The following is a 27,698-nucleotide window of genomic DNA, read 5'->3' as shown; positions in this document are numbered from 1 at the left end:
GTCACTACACAACAGCCAAAGATATTTGTATAAAATAACGTTATATTATTTTTTAACAAGTTTCACAGAATAACATTTATAAATGTAGGCCTAAATAATTTAAATGCAGCAAATTCAACAGCTTGGTCATGCTACAAAATGACTGTATACAAAAGAAAGCCAAAGGGGATGTTAAAAGTGCTCTTTTGCTTGAAGATTTTTTTTTAGATGAGTCAACTCCTAGTGTAACCTGAGTTATCTGCTGGTTCTTAGGTCTCTTCTCATGTTTTTCAGCAGTTCCCAATATAATCACTGCATACATCAGCTCTTTGAAGAAAGGTCAGTGTGCTAACAGGTAAGTAAAAAACCTAGCTATTTCCTAACACTAATTTAATTTTAGAATATTTCTTTACAGAATGAAGTGGATGCTAATCGTCCATCCTTTCAATGGGAAAAGCAGAATTCCACATGGCTTGCAAGTTTTACATGGGTGCTCTTTTCATCCATGAATAATAATGTGCTTACTGCTTTGTTGGATGTGGTGCAATAGGGAAGAGCAAAGAAAGAGGAGCCTTTTGGCATTTTACTCTGCTGCTCCCTCTGGGCACACAGGCCAAGCCCTGCTGTTAGCTTATACATGACATGGTGTAGCACCATCAATATGCAGATGAGCTGCTTTAATTCCTTTATGTCTTCCACCACACCCAGTGCATAATTTTAAAGTGCGACTTTTAAAATTTAGGAAAGCTTTACTTATTTTGGAGGAGGAAAAAGTTCAGGGGGGATTAGTTTGTTCTGTAATCTTGCTTCATCAGGCAAGCCATCATTAAGCTGAACCTTTTACCTAGCTCAGAGCTGAAGCATCTCCTGATAAATGGGAGCCACAGTTTATTCTCTTCTCACTATGCTGTTTCTGTGAGATCCACACACAGTTTTTATCACAAGTGTTTTAAATTGTATGGTAGTTTATCACAGCATGAAGGGTGAAAGGCAAGGCAAATCTGTTAAGCATCCCTTACTGCTGTTAGACTTGTGCTGAGACTGGATGCTCCATTCCTTCAATAATTGTTTTCTTCTTTTCGTTTTTGGTGGTATTTACAATGCAGCCCCCCCAAAAAAGCTAGAGAATATGTGCTGCTAAATCTCTGAAAAGAGCTGATGACTGACCTACACAACAGTTACAACTCTACCAACAACCATAGTAGTTCATGGACTGACTCCCACAGGTATGACCTGTATTAGTCCTTTACAAGAGCCAGGAACTTCTCTTACCCTGCACATCTTGTCAATGGAGATGCACTTCATTCCAGTCATCACCGCACAGAACACTTAAGTTGCTATTCTGCTCATGGTATGTGCTAGAATTTGCTCTATCTAACATGACCTTCACAAATACAAGGAGATTCAGGCCCTGTTTAGATGCTAAATAAAACAACCAGTAGGATTGCTTGGCATCGTACTGTGTAGTTGACACTCGCTTGCTCTCTCCTGTCACACTTCATCTGGAGCTAACCTAGCTGTCTCTACTGTGCCTCTAGATGCTGTGCTAGGAGAGAACAGCTACAGAGGTTCATGGCCAAACACTAGGACAACAGCAAGGCATGGTCTGTTCTTAAATTGTCTTGAAACACAGAGATTAATTTGGCATTTCCATTTGTTGGTAGTATTCAAAAGTCAGGTTTTGCTCCACCCAGGCTCTGGCTCACATAAACCACATTTCCATTTCAGCTGTCAAGGAGACAAGCTAATCCTCTGTGCCCCCTCACAGCAGATGGGGTCAGGAAGGGCCAAATGTGCCATTGGCTGTGTACTGCCAAACCACATCTGCTGTGCCAGAGGGGGCTGGCTGCAAGTGAACTCAATGGCTTAGTTTCAAAAAAGCCAACATGAAATCACTGTTCACTACACATCCTCCTCTCAAGCTTCTTGGTCAGTGGTGCCTTTACTAACTGAAAGCTAGGAGAGTAGTTCTAAAATGTCGTACAAATGGAAAGCTGTCCGTAAGAGAAAGCCAGTGAACTGGTTAAACTACTTTCCAGTCAAGAGAGCAGCTGCCTGGAAGTTGTTTGTGCTGGCTGAAGAACATCCACAGGTTTTGCCATTGCTCCCTTGATGTTATTTGAAGTAATGGATCTAAATCAAACTCATACCTTATTGGCAATTGTCAATTTAAGTTGGAATGCTTACAAATTCCTGCACACTCATAGAATAACTAGCAATACATTGCAACTAAATTGTGATTGTCTTGTAATCTACTTCATACTCTTGACTTAGAAAGTGATTAAAGATAATATTTTCTCCTGCAATTATACCTGGAGCTTGAGATCAATACCACTGTTGCCTGGGTGAATTCTGCCTTTTATCTCTGACCATGACTTCCAAGATTTCAACTCTAGCCTCATCTTCACAAATAATTAACAGTGGCATTCTGCTTCCATCCCTTCTATGCCTTGTCTGGAGCCAGCAGGTACACTTGCTGCCATTTGAATGTAAACAAAGGTGGTACTTAGAAGAAAAGCTTTTTGTTAAAAAAAGAAAAAAATAACACAAACCTGAGCTCTAGAAAAATTACTCATGTGATTTGCTCTGTTCTCTAAAGAGAAGAAAACCCCTACTACTGGCATCCAGCAGTACAGGCAAGTGTGTCTTCACCATTCTCTGATGCTTTTCACTAAAAATAGTTACCTGTCACATAAGGGGGCTTTACTAAAGCTGCTGCTTACCCTGTAATGTACCACAATTAGTACATCCTCAATACTTTTTTTTTTTCCCCCCCCATGCCAACTTTTCATCTTCTCTCACCTCTCTCTCCTCATCTTCCCCACTAACTACATGCACTTTCTCTCAATGCTTACATTGTGCTTTCATAAAAAATTAGTATCCCCCAACCCAGAATTTTCTGCTCTCAAGCCCAGGTCATTTATTCACTATTTGTTTCTGCATTAGTATCAGTTACAGGAAAATTGCAGAGCTGAGAAGGATTATGTCTTCCACCAGTGACCCAAACCAAAACTAGGAACCAGCTGTAGGATAATGGGTCATATATTCCAATCTAAAATAACTTCTTAGTAAGAGAAAACACAAAAGGCCAGCAGCTATTTTACTCTCACTGAAACCACGCAAAGAATTCCCATTGCCTCTTTAAAATAAATAAATATATAAGTTACAGATGGCCTTCTAAGCAATGCAGTTGAGTTCCAATGTGAGAGGCCCAGTTCAATTTTCAAGGCTAGTAGCAAGTGATCGTCAGACCAATAGCTTTTTGTGCGTAGGTCTGCAGCTACTGGGCCTGTTTCGTGTTAGGGTTAAGGGAATGAAAAAGCAAACTGCATCTTTAGTGAAGGATTCCCATGGCAAAATTGAACACAACAAAGCTTCCAATGTGCCTCTAAATCACAACATTGTTCTTTTGGCCTCAGTGTTCCAATGGTAACTGTTGGCCAGCTGCACTTAACAAGCTAAAATGGTTCTATTATAACCCAAGAGTTAACAACAAGCACCACTAATCAGGGATTAAAAACAGTTACATATTAGTTTCAGTAAGGATCTCTTGCTAGCCAAACAGTAGGTAAACTTGGCTCCACTGGTCTCTGCAGAAGGTGTCATCAGCTGGACCAAACTGGTGTGCCCAAATTTTGGTAGCTAACTCTTTGGGTGAGAGACTGTGGAGATTAGCTGGTCTTCTAAATATTGCTTGAAGATTTTCTTCAAAACAAACTTTTCATATAAAAGTTCTATGTGCCAAGCTACCTGGAGTTACTTAAATAAATACCCAAGAAAAAAGTGTCATCAGTTTGTTCCTTCTTCATCTTCTTCTTCTTTAATAACTAAGATACCTAAGAGGGGGGGGGGGGGGAAGGAAAATAGATTAAAAATAGATCATATAGAGAAGGATTAGGTAACACTGATAGACCTGAAAGCTCATCTGGACTGTTGGAAAGAATCAGACTGGCAGGAAGAGGAGAGTTGCGTTTCTTGCTACTGCTTCTAACTAACCTGAAATTATGAATGCCTGAACTGCTTGTAATCAGAAAAGCCTTCAGATGGTGACTTGTTTACAGCTTCTGAGGTAACTGGGAATAAAAAAAGATACTAAAGCAAGATCTACAAATATCAGCCTTAGTCTCTGGGACCTGCACCATGTTGGTTCAACTGCTAACAACCAACCAGCACATCACCCTTCTCTTGCTGGGCCCATACTTTGTGCTTGTATTTCCATGACTCATTTCCCTCTGATTGTCTTTATATGAAGCTGTTAACTCACACCAATTGCTTCATGCCCCAGACTCACCATCCAGCTTTTTCAGTTTGGGTACCCGTTTGGTTGCTTCTTCAATCCAAGTGTTCTGATCAGAGGCATATTTCTCTTGCAGAGGATTGCCTACAAACACCAGATCCTCCAGTAATGGCAGCTCTGCCAGCCTGACAAACTCTGCTGCAACCACAAAGGTGAAAACAACAACCAGACTGTGAAACATGGAAAGTACACTGGGATGACACAGTCCTTTCAAACTCAGTGCAAACATAAATAGCATAGGATACAACAGCATAGGCATTGCTTGGGCCTGAGCTGGCATCAGGTTGAGCGTTTTAAAAGAAGTCCAGGAAAGATGATTCAAAGAACAGATTCCATTTGTCTTAGAAGTTTAATTCAACATTCTAACTATTTTTACTCTCTTGCTTGAGTGGATATTTAGGGATTCTGTGCATGTTTGCATGTTTATCAGTGAGACTTAAAACCCTGTAACATGCAGAACTATTTTTCAGTTGGTGACTTAACTCATGCATTCAACTACACTACTGGAGAAGTTACAAGAACAGAGGCATGGCTTACCCCAGTCTTTCACCAAATTGTTTGACATATAAAGAACCTTCAGCTTCTTCATTACACGAATACCTCTCAGTTTCTCAATGAAGTTGTATGAGATCCATAGCTCCTCTAAAGTTTCTGCAACTGCCTCCTGGAAAATGACAGGACTACTTAGGTAAGCAGAAGTGGATCTTTCTCCTTCTTCATATTCTCTCTTCACCCTCTAAAGATCAACTCATGAGAAAATACTGAGGTATATTGGTCCTCGTTTCCTTTTAAGCCAGTCCCTAATTATGCATGACAAATACTCATGGGAATTAAGAGCAAAGGATATGAAATTTATTTAGGAGGACAGAAATTGTAATATTGGAGTAAGACAAGGAATAGCTGGCTGGAGTAGTTATTCTTATGGCACAGGAGCAGAAGAGACTAATTTGGCTGCTTGTGCACTTCTGCAAGTACACAAGCAGCGAATGCAAACCAACAACTGCTTTAGAAGGAAGTTTACACAGTATCAGGGAATGATTAATTTCAGGTACATGTACACATATACCTGCCAGCCAGAAGCTGCTTTCATAATTCTCTCAAAAGAGAGGGGTTTTAAACCAGCCATTAAACACTGACTCTGCATTTTACAATTATGAGATACAGCATCTCTGAAGGTAGGAATAGCTTTGAAGAGAAACATTCTCTAGCAGAAACATAAAATGTTTCTTGAGGGGAAAAAAAAACCTATATTAATTAAAAAAAAAAAAAAAGTTTAGTTTCAAGAAAGTTTTTCTGCTCTTAATTCAAATGTAACAAAACTGATCCAATTTATCCTCAACAAATTTTCCCTTACCTAGTAGGCTTAGTCCAGCCACCATCTCCTCCCCTGAAGCCATATTGCTCCAGGTGCCAGTTAACATAAAAAAGACAGACTCTCACATGAAGTGTGTGTCCACAGGACTGCTAATATTTGTAATAAAGATGCATAGCTTAAGTATCTTCAGGTAGAAAATTCCTCATGCAAAAAACTCTGTGGGATTTATTATCATATAAATCCAGTGGAATTTAAAAGGCTTTACAAGGAGCAGTTTTCAAATAAAAGTTCTGCTGACCCAAAGACAACACAATCACTCTTTGGAACTCCTTTTATGTAGTAAATTGGCCCCGAAGAATCACTAACTGTGAAAAGTGTTCAAAAAAAAAAAGAGAAATATTATTTCAAAATTCAGAAGCAATGTGCAGGAGGGTGAACAGATCATAGTGAAAGGAGAAAATAAATAGTGAGGCTATAGCATACATTCCGCAAAGACTTTTTTGAAAGTAGGGGAATTATTCTATGTTCTAGACAGCACCCCACTCTGTTGGTGAAGATTTGATAGTAAGAAGCACATACCAATCCATTCAAATTCTTTATGTTATTTCTTCCCAAAGACAGAATCCTCAGATTTTCTGTAACGGATAACAGAAAGTTTCCTGTTAATAAATGGTTGGATTTTTTTTTTTTAATATAAGAAGATACTGTAAGTCAGGTAAAACATCGTAATTACTCACAAACTGCACTCTGAACAGGTCATCTTAAGAAACAATGACCTAACAGAAATTAAACCTCCTAACCTACACAGATCACCAGGAATGGATGCAGGGGAACACCTCAGAAACACACTCACAAATACAAAGCTGCTCATCTGTAGGTTACCTTGCTGAATTTCAGTCCAGATAAATACTGCACCTTGTACCTGAACTATAACTGCTGACTTGATAGTTTTGATCTTACATAGTTCATATTCCTTATTCTCCAGGAAAAAGTTGTTCCAACCTTTTTTTAGGACAGCAGATCTGATTTCTACAATAGAGGCAGCATATAAATCTGTCTTGCAGAATTCTGACAAGAAACAATATTTAACTGAGTCTAGCACCCAGGCATATCACCTTCCCGAGTGACCTGTTCTGGCAGAGGTTTAGCATCTTACTAGTGTTACTCACAGCTGTAACAAAACAGCAGTCTTTTTTGTGTAACATTTTAATTTTTCACACAAGCTTTCTTGCAGGTGTAAATAAGCAAAATGAGTTGCAGCAGGTAGCTGGGTTAACTCTGGATCTATACCTCTCATGAATGTTTTCACACTGCTCAGCTGCATTAAGGATTAAATACTTAATGATCTTGTTTTGCTATTGTATGCATAATGATTGCAAATACAAGGTACAATAATCAATGGCAAGACGAAATGTCAGTTCCAGCCCAGCAACAACAGATGCTCCACAGACAGCACATGTACTGGATAAAGACTGCTATGGGTGAAGACTCAGAGCTGATCTGGGACACAGTTGTATGTTCAGTCTCAAGAAATGCAGGGATGAACCCACACTTGCTAAAATCACACCTGGCAAACATTCTAAACCAGGATGATTAGTTTTCATTAAAAAGCTGATGTACAACAAGAATTCTTTTGCTTTTTAAATATAACAGCTTAATCCATGACCATGCTCAAAACCTGAAGAATCATAGTAAGTCTAAAGCCTATTACAGCTAATACTCTCCAGAACATCCCTAAGGATCCCTGTCCATAGCGGAGAGCCATTTTGGTCTAGCCTGCTATTTTCTCTGTGACTCATGTTTCTAAATTGTAAATTTGCACTAGCTTTTGAGATTTGTAATAAATGAAAGGATAATACAAATACAAAAATGACAGATTGCTTAAAAAGCCATGCCTTACTGTTTCTAGCTGCTGTTACTGGGTTTTATTACTGCCATCTAAAATACAGAGTACCTCAGAACAAAAGACCTCCCTCATGGAAGGTTTACACTGTCTAAACCACAGAACTAACACTTGTTGGTGTCATCTAAAACATCTTCCTCACATGTACAGATTTGCACAGAATGATCTACTCAACATAATGACAATACCAGGTGTGTGCATTAATCATAATCTTCTGTCTGAAAAGAGTGTAGATGTGGAAAAAAAATTCTCAGCTTCCTCTCTGCAAAAAGCAAGTATATAATAATTAGTGGTGTGGTTTTCATAGCTCTGACGGCTGCTTTCTCTGTCTTTCACAGAAGCCAACAGAGACAATGAGTTCCTAGTTCTGTATCTTTAAGAAACAGCCCACATCATGCCTGGCTTTAGGATCAAATATTTGGTACAAACTGGAGGTTTGGATTCCATGTTTTTTTAATATAAATATTTAAGATACTTTAAAGGCTTTCAATGTTTTATCCCACTAAAAAAATTTACTGGTTTCACTTTTATATATAGCTAATTATTTTTTGCTCATTAATTACTCAAATTGATGTATTACAATACAGTTATTTGGAAAGAACACTGAAATATTTTCCCCTTAATTAGTATTTGCAAGTTTGTTGGAGTCTGATCATATTATGAAAACAAATGAGTTCATCAAGCTCCTTGACAGCCCTGTTGGTGTGTAGTTGGAGAGGATGGGATTCCAGGTTTCTTGTCTGTCCAGCCAGCAGTTTGATGGGGACAGAAAAGCCTGAAAGCTTCAACTCTAAACCTGAAGTTCTCTGCTAGCCTCATGCCATAAAGCCAAAGTCCATTTGTGACTTCTGTCCCAAAGTCAGTAACCCATTGAGTTTCAAGGATTCATAGACAGCTGCCCCAAAAACCAGCAGTTCCATTACACTTCTAGACAGATGCACACCCATTTCAAGTACAAACAAAATCAACCCAGGTATGCCTGGTCCTCTGCAAAGTGGAATGGCATTTTTCCATCCAGGTCTAAACTAAACCACTGACCTCACTCCATCCAATATCACACCTAAGGAATTATCGAACTGCAGACTATCTCCATCATGAGTGTGGAAATTGGTCATTAAATCACTCTAGAACTGCTTAGGTGTTGAACATCACAAGTAGGCCCACTGGCATGTACAAAGGTGCTCTCTGAATGGATTTTTGTTGTTGCTGTTGTTAAACCTGCACTGTGAGACATCTCCCAAGGCTAGTGCAGGGATACATGCATTCTCCTTGAAGACTGACAATTTTAAAGGTCATTTCTAATTCTCCAAGAGGAAGAGATTAAAAAGGGTAAGAATAGGGATAAAGTATGTAACAAATTATATTACATGTCCTATTCAAACAACTAGAAACCAAACATAACCCATCACTGGCTTGTCACTTACTTAGGCTGTTCAAGTTGGCGATTCTTTCAATGCAGTTTGTAGACAGCGATAGTTTCCTTTAAAAGCAAGAATAATCAGTTCACAGTATACAAGGGTCACTGTATCAGCAGAGTTCCATGTCCAGACACTATTGCATTAGAAATAATTGCCTATTCTTCTCTCATTAGAAGGTGAACTGGATGTGTGAACTGACTCAAAATATCCTGAAACCACTGGACTTCTGCAACTTTATTTAGCTTCTGTGAGAAAGGTCTGAGTTACTTACACAACCTACCAGGTTATCTTTTCATGCCTAGTCTTATCCAGTGCATGGGTGTTTATTGCTGCAATGGCTCTAATCTCTTTCTGAAAGTCCTTATTAACTCTCTTTTTTAATCTCTGTTTTGCATAAATTTTGGAATGGATCGTAAATGTGCCAGTTAGCTGATAGACTCCAAAGATGGACCTGTAATTATATACCAATAAACACTGTATCATTTTTCTGGGGGGCAAATATCAATACAAAATCTATCCTAACATCTTCTCAGTTAAGTGACAGAGATCTTTGAATTAAAAGAGGAACTGTGTGTGGAAAGAAAATCTCAACTGAGAAAAAAAAAAAAAGCAAGCTGCTGTTTTGAAGGCCACACTTAAACATAGTAAAACCACACTTGCACAGTGGGCAGCAGAGAAACTGAAAGTTAACATAAAGAGAACATTTGGTTTCAAATTTGTTTTTAACTGAACTTACTCGCAGTTAACAAGCATGGAGAGAGATTCATCCATCTTCTCTACAGGAGGAATCTGACCGTACAGTTTCACCTCCTTTGCCTCTGAAGCCTTCTGGCCACTTTTTTCTTCCTAAAAAAAGAAGGTGAAGAAGCAGTTCACTGCTACATGTGATTACTAAACCTTACTATACTTAAAAAAAAAATACTAGAAAAGAAGTTACTGCAGAAGTAATTCTAATACACTACTAAAAGATATTACTGAAGAGAGAAAGCATTTTGAATGTTGTTTGTCAAGATTCCTGCTGGTGTAACATAAAGAGAGGAAATCTTTTTAAGATATTAAAAGCATTTATATACTTTCTCCAAGTACTTGAAAGGAGGTTGTAGTGAGGTGGGGGTCAGTCTCCTTTACCAAGTAACAAGTGACAGAACAAGAGGAAACAGCCTTAAGCTGTGCCAGGGGAGGTTTAGATTGGATATTAAGAAAAACATCTTTACTGAAAGGGTTAAAAAAGCGTTGGAACAGGCTGCCCAGGGAACTGGCAGGATCACCATCCCTGGAGCTATTCCCTATTTCTTTAGGGTTCCTCTGCCCTAAAGAAATGTAGAATAGATGGAGGTTTAAAATCTCAATGAATGTACTTCCATGGAGACCGAATACAGGAACTTCTGCTAGGGCCAGTCTGTAGCAGAAGCAGATTCTTAAAAGTTCTGACAGAAAAATCCCCTCCCCACTTTACCCAGAGAAGCCCACTTACACCTAGCTTACAAGACAAACTGAGCACCTAAAAGTGTGTTTTGGGGGGCAAACCTCAACAGATTTACAGAGTTAGGAATCTAAAAAAAATACTTCTAAATGAGCCGTTAAAAAGACTGGGGGAAGATTATTTCACATTTTAGAGAGCACAGCAAAAGCCAAATTTCCCATTTACAACCTAGGCTGATAATTTTGCAGATTAAATACTTCATAAATTCCTGAGCTTTAGAAAAATGGCCATAACTTCAGCCTTTGGGTTTATTTAAAAAACAGCCTATTAAATCTAAACTTCTAAAGGGATGGTAATTATTGCCTAGGCACTTGGAACAAGTATCAGTTTAGTAGTACCAGCAGTTTCGATGGCTGCCTCCCTGCCAGCACAAAGGCAACAGTCTGTCAATTCACTCACTGTTCAGTGGGAGTACTGAAGGTCCATTAACAAAGGAGAAATGTACTCGATGCTTTCAGAACAAGGACTCTTGTCTTCCCCCACATTTTTATACAGCTACTGACAAGTGAGACAGCTGAGGTCTGGCCTGACTTATATGGCTACTTTGTAATGAAATTAATTGCATCAGAAGTCTTTTAGGAATCCCAACAGCACAAGATCAGGTGTTGGTAACATTATTTGCTCTCTCATGTACTCAAACTATTTCAGGCAAACTCATATAATAAAGAATTTGCATGCTGCCTTGTGCATTTACTTATATTCCAGTTTCTGTCCAAATTCAGTGTGATGTTTTTACTCTGTGATTCAGAAAACAAGCATGTCAGATGTTTTGCTAGAATATAGTGAATGCGTTCAAACTAAGCCACTACATAAACATGGAACTTCCATTTCTAAGAACAAGTGTATCTATTTGCATTTATACTGAGTTTGTAATCAGGTTATACCAATAAATGAAAATATGTTTTTTCTTAAAAACATGAAGGGAGAGAGCTTCCAGCAGAGACTGTGGCCAGCAGTGCGCACCTGCACAAAAAAAATTCATCCTGATTGCTGAGCACTTGCAGAGGAAAGGTCAGGTCAACAACCACAAAAAGCCACACAGAAACCACAGGTAGACGAGATGCTTTCTAAAGAACAGGTTACATGTTTGTTAAGTTCAAGTCACTTTGATTTAAAGTTCAAGCTGCTTTGATTTAACTAATGTCACCCTGACTGTAGGGCAAAGAGAAGAAAAACAACCAGATCAAATTTTACAAGTCATATGGACCCAGATTAGGAGCAGTAAAAGGAAGATTGAGACCCACTTCCAATGACATGAACAGAAAAGCAAATGTAGCATGTCATGCCTACCATGAATGGAAACTCATGGACACAGGTCTTTAAAAGGTATGTGACAGAGGAGCACATGAAAAATAAATCTTTAATGGGAAACATCGAGGTTAGGTTTTGGAGGGCATGAAGAGACTTGTTATAGCAGATGTTTCAAGCGAACAAAATCCTTACAATAAATTTGAAAAAGAGATTTAGCTGAATACAGTCAAACCCCATGCCATGGAGTACTGCAAAGCAGCCAGATGCTGTTCTATACTTACCCATTTGGCTAGAGCTTCTTTGATAGTTGTGGCTTTTGCCTAAAAATGAAACAAATTCAAATGAACATTCATTGCAAATTTTGAGTTGTTCACTGCAGACCTCTCTCCTCTCCCTTCTCTCTCCCTATCCTTCTTGTCCACCTCCTTCTACCACTTTCATGTATTATATTGCTCCAGCTGAGCCTAAGAAGCTGGAACTCCTCAGTGTCCTGTACCTTTATTTTGCAGGGTACTCCATAGCATTTGCAGAAGCAAGCAATTGGCTTCATATGAGGACATGATAGTCCTAATCTTACTCTCGGCCTTGTGTGAAACATGGGTTTGGGACACTGCTTGTTAGCTTTGATAAAGAAATTCAATTCAATTCAATGACATAAGAACTTAACTGCAATGAAAAATGTGGTCTTAATACTCTTAAAACAACATGCTTTCTATTTCTGTGCATTGGCAGCTTCCTGAATGAAAGCAAGTCTGTGACTAGACAGAGTGATACAGATAAGGACTCACCCACTGACAAACTTTGTTGTCACTAACTCAAACTTTTATGCCTCACATCAAAGTCTCATCAAAACCACATGATGATATACAAAACAGTAGTATATAGAGAAACTCTGATATATCCTAAACATTAAATATCTTTCAAGATGTCTTTCAGATTAGGAAGGTTTCGGAGACCAGCCTTCATAGAAGCTCATCGACAGCCTCCTCCCTAGAAAAACAAGAGGACTCTGGTTTGGGTATCTCTATTGCTCTAAAACAACACTACCACATGTGGACATAAACAGCCTTTCAGGTAATCAGGTATCAAAAAAAACCCAACTGTAAAAGTTAAAACCAACATGCTAACTTCAACCCAAAATCTTACAAGCAATCACCTTGGTCACAGAGCTTTACTTCTGGGTACTTTACATCCCTGGAAACTCTGGACCCAACAGTGAAAGACAACAGTTGAGGCAGCTGGGTGTAACAGAACAGCTACAGCCACTGGAACTCCCAGAAGCAGCCTAAGACCCAGCAATACCCAGAAGCCTAAGCACGCATCTCAAATATCAAAATACACCTTAATTTAGACATCTATCACTGAGCATGCTCAGACAGTCCAGCTACTTCTACCCACTGATAGACACTTCTCGTAATCCTGTTTATAGCACGTGATAGCTACTCTAGTCCCATTGCAGATGACCTGGCAAACTTGTGCCATGGCAGTAACTACTTGGTGTCTGTTGTAGACAAACATCTGCACGATAGAATCACCCCCTCCCAATCAGAAGATCATGTCCCTAGTTCCCACTTCAAAGTGGGAAACTTGATTAACAGCTACCAGTGGTGCCAGCAAAAACAGCTGGTTTCCAGTTAATTGGTTTTTTTGACAGAAACTTCACTGCTTTTTTCATTATGGAAGCAAATTGCTACAGCATTCAGTACATCACCTCAGTCACTCATGTTGAAGACAAAAACAGCTTTGTAGAACCAGTTCCTGCTTCTGTTTCAAACTCATGCCTAAAACCAGATTGAACTTTAAAGCCACATGAACACAAGAAGCAGCTTCTTCCCTGACCTCTGCTGATCTACCTCATCCACTGTAGTATCTAATTAGGTGGAAATATGAAATCAGCTTAGTGAGTTATCTGAAGAACACCTACAAAGAATTTAGTTTTCTTTGAAGTGCACTTCAAATTTATGTAGATAAGTCATCATATCTTCTGCAAAGGGAGGTTACTTAAGGGAAACCTTCCTTCAAGAAGCCTATTTTTTTTGTTCCTCTACCTCCATATTGAACAATTTCCTACAAGTATCTATACTAAAGAAAGTCATATTACTTAAAATATTCAAAATGCCAAGTGAACAATAGCTGCAACTGTCACCATCAGTATGGCAGGAATGAGAAACGTTCTAATTTAGGGCTAAAAAAGCACCCATCCATGTATGATATCAAAGTTGTAATAAAAGAAAATATTTTCCCCCTCAAAACATGGCTTTTGGACACAGAGTGTTTACAAAACTCAGACATCCAAAATAAAGTAAACCAGTGAGACTTTGCCTTCGTTTGCAAATATTTATTTATATGTTAAATTGAGCAAATCAGAATTGCACAGCAACAGATACCAAGCCAATCACTGTAGCAATCGCCGATTCTGCTGCCTTAAAACCACGTATTAACCCATATTTATATAGGGTGGCATCCCAGACCACCCACTACTTTGATCGATCCCAGAAATCCCCCTTTTCCAAGGCACAGGAATAGGCCACAACTCCCCCGCCTTAGCCAACGCCCTGACCACTGGGCTGCTCTCTGGCCGGCTTCTGCTGTGCCCGAGCTGCTCAGTGCCGGAGATCGGGTCGGGGGAACCGCGGCCGCGAAGGGCTCGGTTCCTCGCTGCCGCTCACGCAGCACCGGGGCGGCGGCACTGCCACAGCCGTCTCCGGGGACTGCTCGGGGGCAGCCCCAAGTGCCTTCGGCCCCTTCCGCCCTGCCGCGCCAGGAGACCGGCACCGGCTCCCTCTATTCTGGAGCAGGCCCCGGTCGTCGTGTCCCCCCTCAGCCGCAGCCGGGTCCCGGAGACGCCGCAGCTCAGCCTGAGCGCCAAGACCCCGGCTTACCCAGCAGCCGCTCAGCCGGCCGCTGTCCCCGCAGACCCAACACCCTCCCGCCAGGCACCCGCGCCGGCACTGAGGAGACCCACCATTGCCGTTGCTACCGTTAACGCTCCGGTTGCTATGGCACGGTCGCCTCCCGCGCATGCGCGGCGCCACTGGCACGTCGGAGAAGGGAGGACGAGAGCGAAGACAACCACACCGGGCGATCATAGAGAAACGCCGCCACAGAGAAAGTCCCATCCCGGAAGTCGCGTGGGGGCGCTCCGCGGCGCATTGTGGGACGGGACGGTTCGTGGGGCGGTGGTCCTGCCGCGAGGCGCTCCCTGGCGTCTGGGCGGACCTCTGCCCTCGCTGCGGCCGCCTCACGCCTTCCCTCCTCGGCTCGTAATGGTAAAAAAAACCACCCACATGAGCATCTTCAGATTTTTTAATTGAAATCAGTGAGTGACAAAAATTACAACCGTTTGAGATTACAAGCGCCAGCACCAAACGCCCACCCGTTTCAGCGGCCGTTTGATCCCACGAGGTACCTCTGGTAAAGCGCGGTCCGCCAGCTGCTATTCAGAGCCCCTCGCCCCGCTGAAAGCCAATGACGCCACCTTGCTGCTGAGTTGCTGCCCAGGTTCTGCAAAACCAGCTCGGGCTGTCCAGCCCTCCTGGGGTGTTCTGGAGCCCCAGCGCTAGCTGTACCTCAGGCCTACACCCCAGCGCTAGCTGTACCTCAGGCCTACACCCCAGCGTTAGCTGTACCTCAGGCCTACGCCCCAGCGCTAGCTGTACCTCAGGCCTGCGCCCCGCCCAGATCCAGCTAGTGACTCTAACCCTGTCACCCAAGCGAAGAGTCTCACCGAAACACCGCGGAAGCTCTGCCAGGTAAGGAATGCAAAGCAATATAAATAATGTGGCTCTAATGAAGGCTCTAATCAGGCACTCAATTTAATGTATGCTTCAGGATATAGCGGAGTGTCCGTGCTGTATCTTGGGTCTACATGAGGGATTGTAAATATACAAAATAGTAGTGCAAAAGGTGGCTGGTTTTGTACAGACTTTTCTGTGAATTATTTTGTCCAAGAACATCCTGACATGTTCTCTAAAAGATCTTCACCATACAGTTACATTATTTTTGTTTTTCCTTCCTTCTTGGTTTTAAAAACATTGTTTTCCAAACACATGAACTATTGAGAAACAAAAATATAACACTAAGGTCCTACACGGCCTTGCTTTTTTCATAAAGGAAGTGTTCTACATCTCTTTTAAATTGCATATATCTGACATCTGTTACCGAATTACTTTAAAGGCTTCTGCTTTGGAAAGGAAGTGTGAGGACTTTAAAACTACCCGGGTTTTGTTCTGTTTACAACTAACATTTACTTCCTGAGTCTCCAGCTTGCAGTCTTGTATGGCAATAGATACACTGAGGTAGGCAGTGTGGAGACAGGTATCAGCACTAGGAAGGTAACAAAGCAGGGCTACAGGAGGCTCTGCTCTGCCACAATGAGACAGCTTCCACTACTGAAGATGAGGAGACTGAACAAATATAAACCTTCAGACAACCCTTTTCTTTTATGGTTGCAACTTGGAATGAGTTTGGAAAAAAGACAGGGTACTAAACCTGGGTGACACCAACATACACTCTAAAGCAGGCTGTGGTCCTGGACTTCGGGGGCTGAGGGTTTTTCTGGAGGTTCAAGCACCAGATATGGCTTTGCAAAGGCCTCTTTGACCATTGAGGGAATTTACAGAATCTAGGCCTGAAGACACATGGAGTGAGCAGGGTGGAGCTTTTCTTGTAAGGAGTGGGTAGCTAAATTGTTCAATTGGCTGTGGTGGTGTGGAGAACATAAGAATTCAATGAAGTGATAACAAGTCATAAGAGTTGCAGAAAGTTAATGAGACCTGAGCAACAGCATAATGACAGTTGACTGTCAGAGAAAAGCTCCCTGAGGGCAAAGCAACATTCAGTACCATAAATGAAGGGCTTTTAGTCCTAGTGGGTGGCTCTCAAACTGGTCTGACAAAACGTTCTTGGAAGGAGAAATTGTATGAGTAGCAGCCCTACTTAAATAGGCTTTCAGAGCTGGCACTTTCTTGAGACATCAACTAATGTGGGAAGAAGTTGTTTCTTTATACCTGAATGGTGGGGGAACATTAAGGCACTAGCCAAAAAATAATTTGGATTAAAAAAAAAAAAAAAAAAGTATCTCAGGCAATCATGGAAAAGATATCTTAGATTTGGGGTGGTGGTTTTTTGGGTGGTTTCTGAGTCTTTGTTGTTGTTGTGGTTTAAGTATTATGTTTCTAAGTTAATTGTTGCCAGAAGGTGACAGCTTTTTGCAGTCAGTCTTGATCTTCTACTGGATATGCCTTCTCTCTGCTCTGCTTCTTCCCTAAAAATAGCTGTCAGCATCTGTTCACAATATTACTAAAGCACTTCAAAGGTAATTAATCCCCAACTTAATGGCAGATGTTATTAGTTTAAAACAAGCAATGAAGAGAGAAGTAAGACTTGCACACAGTATAAGTGCATTTAACCATGCTTTAACCTATCCAATAGATTTTTAATACCCTGAGTGTCAAATGCCAATCCAAGTAATTACAGGAACAGATGGTTGCATTCCTAAAACAAAACAGTGCTAGTGCTGCCATTTTCCTGGGATGACAGGAGAGTACTCTTTTCTCCCCTAAAGCTAGTTCTTGATGGAAAGAAACAGACTGTGTCACCGGAAGATGAGAGCCTCATTAGAAATAGAAGTCCTCAGTTTCATGTAAATAGAAAACATTTCCAAAGCATATATGGCTGTAAACCTGAGAGTTCTGAGCTAAGGTAACTTAAGACCCAGAACCAAAATCATATATCATTTTCACCTCAAAGTTCATCATCCCCGGGTTGCCATTATGCCCCAGGTGTGATCTAGTCTTAACAGCTAGCCTGCACCCTCAGCAGTGACAAAATTCTCCAAGTCAGATTCTGCAAGCAAGAAAATACCTACTCCTCTCTTTAGATACCTGTTTCTTGGCATCATGACCAATTGAGGGTGTCAAATTTGTACTGTAATGCAGCCTTCTTACCAGTTTCACTTCTCTGTGTACCTAGATAAAATAACTTGGGCTAGTCCAAATAAAGCCCTGTAGTTCTGGATTTATGCTTGTAGATAAGTAGTCGTTTGGTTAGTTCATAGTTCAAAGCTTTTCTCAATCAGTCCCTCCAAGTCACCAGTCATTTTGGTGGCTCAAGCTCAGTCCTCTGCAGTTGCAGATCTGCAACACACCTTGTAAGTGCTTAAGTGTTCATCCCAAATGCAAGTGCAGAAACTCCTGAATCTTCCCCCAGGAGTGTTCCTGTGCATGGGCATGTGCTTTGCTTTCTCCACCTCCCAGAACAGGTACCCCTAGAACACGATCCATAGCTACCTGACAAAACGGAGTAGAAGGAGGATCAATTCGGTGACCTGCTCCTGGATAACTCAAGAGTTCAAAGTTTTCTTTCCCATGCTGGCGCAGACGCCTGATTGCCAGCTCAGCATATAAGGAGCTCTTCCACATACGGTCATCTTCCCCTACCACTAAGAGAAAGTGACCTTCTGCTTTCTCAATGGGGATCATGCAAGAAGAATTAGCAGGGTTCGTTGGGTCGTCCAGAGCATCAAAAATGTCGAAGACACCAGTGTCAGAAACACTGACCTTATTCATATCAAAACGAAGCCCAGGCAGAGTCATCTCACCATAATGGAGGTCTGCAATAGTGTTTGAACTACAGGCAGAGATAGAGACAGCAGCTACGACTTCTGGCAGGAAAGTGATCATGGAGAGTGCTAATTCAGCTCCTTTGCCAGTCCCAATCACTCCAACTCCTGGTCCCTTCACCTTCAGATATGATGGGGGGGGGGAAGAGGAAGAAAGGAAAAAAAGGGAAGTATGCATAATAATGGGATTAGCCATTAAATATTGTTAGAGTGGTGTTATTAAAAAACCTAAACAGTTGGGTTAATTATTGATGTGACTTCACAACCTGGACCCAGGCTCCTCCCTCCTAGTGTCTTATTTTTCAGAGACAACAAGAGCTGTCAAACCCCACAAAATAACACGGACAAGCACAAGAAGTACCACCACCTGGACCTTGCCTGGTCCCTACTGCCATTTTGAAACAAATATTTTATCTTCTTCCCAAAACAGGTAGCAGGAAATTCAAGCATAGTCTATTGCAATGGATGTCTCAGATAGATAAAGTACCCTCAACAAACGACATTTTAAGGATTAGATAAGCAGCATTTAGTCTTGTCCTTCTGTAGCTTGGAAAGTAAAACTGAAAGCAACATCCCAAGTAATTAAATCCATTCCTTTGCTGGCTATTGAACGATTTTGTATCAATCCTCTATCTTAAACTAACTGCTTTCATTAAAAAAAAAAAAAAAAGAATTGTCACCACTGCTCCTCTTTGGAGGATATTCCAGCAATTTACTGTTCCAATGATCAGGAATCTTGAAGCTTCCAGCATGAATTTATTTAACAGATATCTTATGCTGAAAGAAATTCACTCTCTGCAGTCATATATGTAGCTGCCTATGCAGGACTTCTTCCATTATTTGGCCTAAACCTAGCTAGCAGAAATTGATACTCCAAAAAAGTCATCACCACCACTTGGGCATAACTGCCATACGCTCCCTTGTCCTCAGAGATAATCTCTTATTCACTCACCTTTGGATGACGCTGTAGGAATCTAGCTGCCTCTTCAAAGTACTCAAGTTTGAGTTCTTTCATGACTTTAGGCAAATCTTCGAAGTCAAAATATGGCAGAGAAAGAGCAGCAAAACCATGGGTGGCCAGAAGACTGGATCTAAATTCTATCAAACCTCCTTCATCACCGTACATGTCAATCACTCCTGGAAAGGGGCCATCCCCTGCATTAAAAAGAAGAGGTACTGATGACAAGTTTCCAAACAGGATACTAAAACCTATCTGGTGAAGAGTGAACAACAAAATACAGAAGGCAGAAGACGTTTTCATTACTTTTCCATTTGCACAACAGAGATTAGAGAAATGATGCTGTATCCCACATTAGCAGTTTCAAACTAAGAATAGGTTCTTACTTTCCTTCAAAAATATGTGAGCAGTTAAACTTGGGTAAAAAAAAAAGAAGGGGGGGGGTTGGAGAGGATAAAAAAAAAAAAGGCAAAATGTTCTAAATATATTTTTTCATGCTCTTAACCTCTCACCCTCAGAACAATCATACTGTAAATCAGCTCTTTTCCCACAACGAACTCATGCCTTAATTAGCAAAGTGCAAGCTCATAAAAATGAGACAAGGGGAGAGCACTGAGAGCTCTACAAAACATTCACAAACTTTGGAATTAAGTGCATTGAACAAAGAACAGCAAAGAGACACCCACTGATAGATGAGATCAGCTGGACTTGCTCTATCTCAACACCAGCAGTTTAACACTTGGCAGCAGAACTGCTGCTGCAGAGGTGAAGAGGCAGAGGGTAAAACTGAGAGCTATATGGGTGCAGTTGTGTATGTGTGATTGACTTACAAATGTGCATATACATGTGTAGAGTCAGTACCACAAATCCACAGAAACGATCAGAACCAGTTTCAAACAAGCACACTTTCACAGCCAATGTCATGTTGTGTTGCTCCTGCATGCCATGCCAGAAGATGTTTGATTACTGAGCCACAGATAGGGCCCCTTGGAATTATGAAGACTCCAGTCATGCAATTTCTTTTATTACTTCTTTTTCCTGGCCACCAGGTGTCACCACCGATGTACTCTGATCCGGCTCACTTCCTACCTAAGCAGGAAAAGCACCTGCTTGTGTTAAGAGGGCATTAACTGTGACATTACTGACGCGATAGAGACTTGACCTCTGGCACTTCAAACTGCTCGAGAAAAGGAAGTTTTGGACAAGACATGCTCGATGGTGGAAACGTCCTAACTTAAAGCATGAAGAAGTCAGTAAAAAATTGAAGCATGCTTCTGGGTTTTGAAAAAAAAAAAAAAAAAGTTCAATATTCTACTTACAGGAAAGTATGTCTGGATAAATTTACAGTGTGCCATTACCAACAGTCAGCCTAGATGGTTTGGAAAAATGTATTCATCACCCTCACCTGGAAAACCTTCTAGCAAGAATGTGTGATCAGAACACAGTCAAGCATGAATGTTTCTCTCTCATGAAGACAACTCACACTAGGATCCTGGACTGCCCAAGTGCCTACATATGCCCAAGTTTATGGTCTCTGCATAGCTCTCCAAAAAGCAAGATAAAATGGACAACTTTAGTACTGCTTATAACAAAAATCTCAAACCCCAGACCTGTAACTCTCATGCTTGAATGGAGAAATAACTTTCGTATTAAATTACAGTGTAAGCCCACTGATGTCATCTCACCTTTAAAGAACAGATCATGTTTAAGATCCCTATCTTCATATTAGTATTTTTCTACCCCTATAGTAAAGGCATAGTAATAATGCTGAAACTGGATCCTCCATCAAGAATGTCAGTATCATTTAAGCAGTGATTCCAAACTCTTCCACACTATTACAACATCAGCCATTTAAAACAAAACAAAACAAAACAAAACAGTTCCATCTTGCAGCTCTCTGCATTCCCACTGAGCTCAGCAGAAATCTAGCTCATCCTCCAAGGCAGGATATATCAAAACAACCATGTCAGTGATAGAAAATCCAGAATGCTGACTAAATATTTGATCCCAAATTCAAAGTTCAGTCTTTTTTTCCCCCCCTTTTTTTTTTTCCAGTGGACTTTGGATCCATATCTAAATGGACAAGAAGGTTATTGGTTTGGAAATCATTCACTGAAAATACTTAAACCTCTAATAACTGCAGTAGCACTTACAGGATTTGCTGAACCAAGTTATTATAAATCTGAGGTAATATGGAGGGCAGTTCTATTAGCCCAACACTCAGAAAAATGTATGGACTTTAAATGATGACTTAAGTGTACAAATACCATCATCAGTATAAAGTTTCATTTTCCAACAGCACTAGCAGTTCATCAGAATCACACACCTCATAAAGCACAACCACCCCACAAGCAGAACAAGTAGAACTTGCTCAGAAAGCTATTTTGCCTTTATACCACAAGCAATTTAGTAACTCAGTTCTGGTGTTAACAGGTGGAATACCAGTATTTTCCAGAATCTCTTCTGCTGCTCTGTTCATTGGCATGTGTTTCACATAGAAGAGAAATGCCTACTCGGGGTAGAATCCTTGGGAGATTTAGCACAGGCTCGCATAATTGAGTGTATCAATTTTTCTGAATGTTAGATTATGGTATTCCTGGCCAAATATCAACCCCACTGAAAAATCATAGACGGAGCGCAGCGACATGGTAAACTCTACAACCCCTATTCTCATGCAGCTTCTGCCGTGTCTCACGGAGAGCCACCTGCCCGTGCCTTGCCCTGCTGCGAAGGTCCAGGCAGCGCGGCCACGACAAGCCACTGGGATCGGCGGCAGCCGGCCACCTATTACAGAACAGAGATTTCCCGAGTGACAGTCTCGGGGGCGGGGGGGGGGTGGCTTCTTTTAAAAGAGGCTTTCGTTGCTCTGGGCAGAGCGACCGGGGAGTCCTGCCGGCCCTTTGTCGTCTCCGGCCGGGCACTCACCCGGCGGCAGGAAGAGAGAGCCCCTTACGCCTCCCTCCTTCAGCCGGATCCTCCGCACGCCGGGGGCGGTAAACCACCTCTCCACCTCAGCCTTGGCCACCACCGGCCCCGGGATGGCGCCGGGCAGGCTGTGACCCTGGTGGACCAACATCTCCACCTTCATCGGAGCGCCGGTGCTTCGGGGAACGAGCCGCTGGTACGGCCTCTCCATGCCGGCGGGGGCAAGGCTCCAGAAGAGCCCCATGGGCTCCACGCCGGTGTAGCTCCCGCCGTGCGAGGCGTCTGTGCCTAGGTGCAGCTGGCCGCGGCCGTCCGCCCGGTAGTGCGCGCACGACTCGAAGAGGCAGCCGCGCTCATTGGCCGCCACAGCCCGCAGAGTCACCGGCTGCCCCGGGCTCAGCCCCGCCACCCGTGTCTCCACTCGCTCGTCCGCCAGGCCAGCGGCAGGGGAAACGGCCACGCTCACAGCCCGCCGTCTCGGCGGCAGGGCACGGCAGAGGGCTTGCCGGGCCGGGGCCGAAGCAGCGGTAGCCGCCACTCTCCACATGTCCGCGACAGGTGGGGAAGCGCTGCGGAGCCAACGGCAATAACGGTGACACGGCCACCGCCCCCTCCAGCCAGCCTCAATCGATAGCAGAGCCCCACAGTTACCCCAGCCGCAGCGCCGAGCCGGGCCTCCTCCACGGCCGTTCCGCCTCCGCGCCGCCTAAGCACTTATGCCCTCCCGCCTCCTTGCCCCAAACCGTCACACCATCTGGAGCAAGCGAGCCATTGGGAGACGTTAACGTTTCATTTTAATTCATTAAAAAAATACAGTCAGTGCAGAACACATAAACACCAACATACAATTAAACAACTTCAGCTATAGTCACGCAGCTTTGGGTCGTAAAGCACTGACATAAGGCCTTATTTTCATACAATACTGCAAGCTTGCCAGTGCCCTACCAGTCGTGCTCTGTGCTTTTTGCCTGTGTGCCAAACCTGACAATCCCGGGGGGCGGGGGGTGAGAGTGGGCCCAGCTGCCCCCGACCCTCAGACCTAGAAATGAGGCCTGCAGGGCTCAGCGAGTGACACCTCCGCTCCCCCAATGTCACAGCAGCTCCTACCAACCTGCCTGCTGAGAGCTTGGTGCCTCAAGAGGCAGCCAGGACAGCTCTGCAGCTCTGCTATTTTCAGCAGTACTTACAAGCAGGCAGCTGTGGAGGTAAGGGTATGAATACACAGGCAAAGAGGAGATGCTCACAAACAGTTCCAAGTATGACTACCAACATGTCCAGTTGTGTTGATTCTTCATGCTTCCAAATTTTCCAAAACCATACAAATGCTTCATTGCATGTGTCCAGAATGTTATGTCACACTATGGGCTGCTGTTGTTGATTATAAATGGAAGATCTGTTGTCTGAGGATTCAGGCACAGTATAGCTGTTTTTAGTAAGTGATATACTAGATATCAAGTGTTAAGGCAGATGCCTTTCAGTGATGTGGAAGAAGAGAAAGGTGCAGTGATGGAGAGAGAACAGAAAGATTACTAGATGCAGGAAGATAAAACACCTACTTCCAGAAAAACTAGAGCACAAAGCTGGCTCTGGTAAGGGCGATGCCTCTGAGAAAGCTAATGCAAATTTTGATCCTAATTCTCAGCATGAATGAGTTACCCTCCACTTACATTCACATTCAAAGCAGACACAGCCTTACCCCCAAAATTTTTCTAGTTTGTAATCCTATACCACACACAACAGGAGACCAAAGTCTCTATCCTAGGGTAGAGGAGGGTGTTAAAAGGAAGCAGTCTCATACTTTCACCCACTGTTATCCTCCAAGAAACCCAAAAGCTTATTCTCTGATGTTCTTTGTTCTCATTCAGAGTCTTAAAAAAAAAAAACAAAACAACATGAAAGGCCAGCATCTTCATCTGTAAAGTAACCCGGCTCACATCACAGCTTACTGGATGTTCCAGATGGCTTGCCTGTGAGGTGTTTGTGGAAGAAAGCTTGGATCTGCTGCCAAGCATCTGTCTGTGCCTCACAGTGTGCCTTGGGCTCCCCTCCCCACATCACAGGTTTGCCAACTAGCTGGTGCATTGAGGCTGCACACATTGGGAAAAAGGGGGGTTCGATGTAGTGCCCTGCTCCAGGATAACAGATTATCTCAGGCTTTTCTTTCCCATGAGCTTGCAAACGTTTGCTACCCTCAACCGCAAAGAATTCACTTTTCCAGTTGCGATCATCCTGGCCAACAATGAACAAGAAATGACACTTGGCCTTTTCCAAAGGGATAAAGCTTTGGCAGTCAGGCCCTTCCAGCGGGTTGTTCAGTATATCAGTAATATCAGCAATCCCAGACTTGTTCACTTTGATGCGTTTTACATTTACACCAAGGGGTGGAATGGTGATGTCCTTGTAGCGAAGCACTGCACCTACATTTGCCACTGAGCCATTGATAAGGGCAGTGGCTGTGATACCTTTTAGGAAGGATGCCATGGAGACGCAAAGGTCACCTCCCTTCGAGATTCCAAGCAACCCAATCCCAGGACCTTTAACCTGGAGGGGAAAGAAGAGAAACCAGAAACCATGAACCACAGCATGCCGCTTTTTAAAAATGTTGGCACGTTTGCAGTAGCGTCTGTCCTGAATCTGGATCCCAGGTCCTGTGTGCAGGGCCCATGTCTGAGGAACCCTGGGGCACTGTTCTGTGCTTACAAGCCTTGCTGAGACTATGATACTGTCATCAGTTATGATAATGTGTTTCTTACATTCAACCACTGTCTTCAACTTCTCTGATAAGAAGCTAACATGGGGTAGCATACTCCACAAAGCTGCTCTCTCATTTCACTAGTATGCCTGGTGTCTAACTCCCAGCAAAAAGGAAGAATTCTGCTTAAGCTTATTCATTAAAATGTATCTTTAAAAAAACACCTATTAAAACCATTTTTCTAAGTGAACTGTACAGTCCTCAGGAGTCAACCTACAATAGGTTACCTTAATCTTCTTCTACAGAGGCAAGTTAACTAGAACAGCAAAACTAAATGATCTTTCAGGGTGCTGAAATCTTTTTTAAGGATACTGGAAAAAGATAAGCTAATATCACAACTGCTCCAATATCCAAAGACCCTTGTTGGGTAGAAAGCCTTAGAGACAGCATGAAAATGTAATACCTTTTGTACCTCATCACTAGTGTAATAGGCTCCAAATCCACTTACTTTGAAACGTGGGAATGGAGAAATTAGAAAATATAGCTGAAACTTTGCAACATGTTAAAAACATGATGATGCTATCAGTGGAGGCGCTAATGGGAGGATACGGTACTGCTCTCAGGGTTGAAAACAGTGGGGGAGAAGCAATTTTCAGAGTTTTTTTGGGCAGAGAGATGGCATGAGCAGGTAGATTTAGGGTGACTTAAAAGCAACCAAAATCTTTCACAGATACACAGCTCTGCCACATATGCAGTCTCGAGAAGACCTGACTAATGAGAGTTCCCTCTAGTGAAAGAGTATCAATGAACAAACCAACCTGGGTGTGTTGTAGCATATAGTTTACAGCTTCTTCGAAATATTCCAGCTGGAACTCCTTCATCTCTTTGGGGAGATCTTCATAGCTGTAGTAAGCCAGAGCCAGCACAGCAAAGCCATAGTTGGCCATCAAGCAAGCCCTGTATTCTGGGAGCCCTCCTCCAGTTCCATATAAATCAATAATTCCTGGAAAGGGACCATTTCCTGCAAGAGAACACATAATAGGACACAATTTTTAATTTACATTCTGGATTCATAGGTCTAGGAATGTATCTAGAAACATTCCTAGTATGTAAAGAAAAAAAACCACAGAGCAACAGGCTTGCTGCTGTTTCGGATAACATCAGGGTACAGGATGGGTGCAAACTGGTAACGAAGTATGGAAAGGAGAAAGCTTTCCTGCTCAGAAGGGAGGATAAGGTTTCCCTCAGGTGCCTTCAGGTTAACATGAAGAACTTGGGCAACAAACAAGAAGAACTGGAAATTTACCTCCAGCCACAAGGCTGCAAAGACACTGGCCGAGACAGCATGTATGATTTTGGCACTGCCATGGAGGAGTTAGCAGGGATAGACATGGAAGGATAAGGAAAGAGAAAGGCACATGCTATGTGGAGAAACTCCGTGAGCACATGGGGTTGCAGATATAATTGGTGAAAGCCTCTGAATTCCAGAGGGAAGGAAAGGTAGGATGTGGTGGTGATGTGGCTGTCACAGGCAACCAAGAGAAGGCAAGAGATGAGGCTTCCTACAGAAAACTAGCATAAATATGGACAGCTGCTGGGAGGACAACATGGCATTTGTCAGGCAATCCAAAAACCTCACAATTATCTTTTGACAAAAATACTACAAGGCTAAACCTGTATAATGCTTTACTTGATCTTCTAATCACAAGTGAGGAAGAACTGGGAACAAACGTAGCAGCAAAAGGCAGCTTGGACAGCAGCAAGTACTATACTAGTAAGTTCAGGATCTGCAGAGAGGCTGGAAAGGGAAGTAGCAGGCTTAGGACTCCGTACTTTGGGAGAGCAGTCTACTCAGAGAACTACTGCTGATTTGCCAGGAAAACAGCCAGGTAGATCAAAGGTTACTTTGAAGAGTGGCTGACACCACCTCCCACTGCATTTGGAAACAAAAGGGTACTGTGATCGATGCCTTCATGTCCAAAATGAGTAAATAAAGCCACATATGCTTTAGCCCATATAGCTGTGCTACATGAGGAATGTGGCCCGCAGATCTAAGCTGACTGGAATCAGGACACTCCTTGAAGAGTGCCCAGTGCCAGCTGGCGAGATCCACTTCCCCCTTGTCCTCTGTCTGGTACCGGCATCACGGGGGCCTGGAGGGAACCTTGCTCAGGGCCTGGGAACACAGGGCGGAGAGCGACAGCAGCACCCGCGAGGGAAGGACCCTGGCGCGGCCGGTACTTACCGGGGGGCAGGAAGAGCGTCGCCCGGATACTCCCCTCTCGCACCGGGACTCTCCGCATTCCGTCCCGCAGGAACGCCCGCTCGTGTTGTGCCTTGGCCAGCAGCCGCCCAGGGGGGTCCCCGTGGCCCTCGAACACCTCCAGCTGCAGGAGGAAGGGGCTCTGCACATCTCGCTTCACCAGCCGCCTGAAAGGCTTCTGGGGCTGCAAAGCCCAGAGCAGCCCCATGGGCTCCAGGCCAGAGAAGCTGCCCCCTGGCAGCGCAGGGCAGCGGGAGAGGTCCAGCACCCCATCGTCTCCAGCCTTGTAGCGAGCACAGGCCTGGAAGAGCTCGTCCCTCTCGTCCCGCAAGGACGAACGCAGCGTGACCTGCTGCCGCGGGCCGAGGCCCTGCACAGCGATGGCCAGCGGCTCATCGAAGAGGCTGCGGGTGGCGGGCGAGAGGCTGATGGTGGGGCACGCGGAGGAGATCTTGCGGGCAGATGTCATCCTGGGAGTCCATGCAGGGCTGCGGTGCTGTGGGGCTGCAGGCGTGGTGCTGGGCCAGGGCAGCTGCTGATGCCAGGGTTGGGAACGTGCCCGGTACAGAGAGCGAACGACGACCTCCCACAT

General features: G+C 43.2%; 3 protein-coding genes across 3 annotated transcripts; all 3 read right to left on the bottom strand.

The window, feature by feature from the left end:
* Positions 1-3,768: 3,768 nt before the first annotated feature.
* On the bottom strand, positions 3,769-9,698 carry DNAL1 (dynein axonemal light chain 1). Its single transcript, XM_054400651.1, has 6 exons — positions 9,649-9,698; positions 8,919-8,974; positions 6,171-6,226; positions 4,814-4,940; positions 4,271-4,414; positions 3,769-3,815 (listed from the first exon to the last, which is right to left on the bottom strand). The coding sequence occupies exons 1-6, from the start codon at positions 9,681-9,683 to the stop codon at positions 3,769-3,771; spliced, it is 465 nt and encodes a 154-aa protein (XP_054256626.1). The 5' UTR covers positions 9,684-9,698.
* An 8,115-nt stretch (positions 9,699-17,813) lies between these two features.
* On the bottom strand, positions 17,814-22,698 carry LOC128981676 (acyl-coenzyme A thioesterase 5-like). The gene is made up of 3 exons (XM_054400605.1): positions 22,152-22,698; positions 19,221-19,423; positions 17,814-18,389 (listed from the first exon to the last, which is right to left on the bottom strand). Exons 1-3 carry the CDS (start codon positions 22,696-22,698, stop codon positions 17,814-17,816), a joined length of 1,326 nt encoding a protein of 441 aa, XP_054256580.1.
* A 1,359-nt stretch (positions 22,699-24,057) lies between these two features.
* On the bottom strand, positions 24,058-27,698 carry LOC128981393 (acyl-coenzyme A thioesterase 1-like). The gene is made up of 3 exons (XM_054400160.1): positions 27,089-27,698; positions 25,662-25,864; positions 24,058-24,692 (listed from the first exon to the last, which is right to left on the bottom strand). The coding sequence occupies exons 1-3, from the start codon at positions 27,696-27,698 to the stop codon at positions 24,087-24,089; spliced, it is 1,419 nt and encodes a 472-aa protein (XP_054256135.1). The 3' UTR covers positions 24,058-24,086.

Source organism: Indicator indicator, chromosome 4 (assembly GCF_027791375.1).
Source record: "Indicator indicator isolate 239-I01 chromosome 4, UM_Iind_1.1, whole genome shotgun sequence".
In the NCBI taxonomy this organism is placed as follows: domain Eukaryota; kingdom Metazoa; phylum Chordata; class Aves; order Piciformes; family Indicatoridae; genus Indicator; species Indicator indicator.
This window is presented reverse-complemented; position numbering and strand designations above follow the sequence as displayed.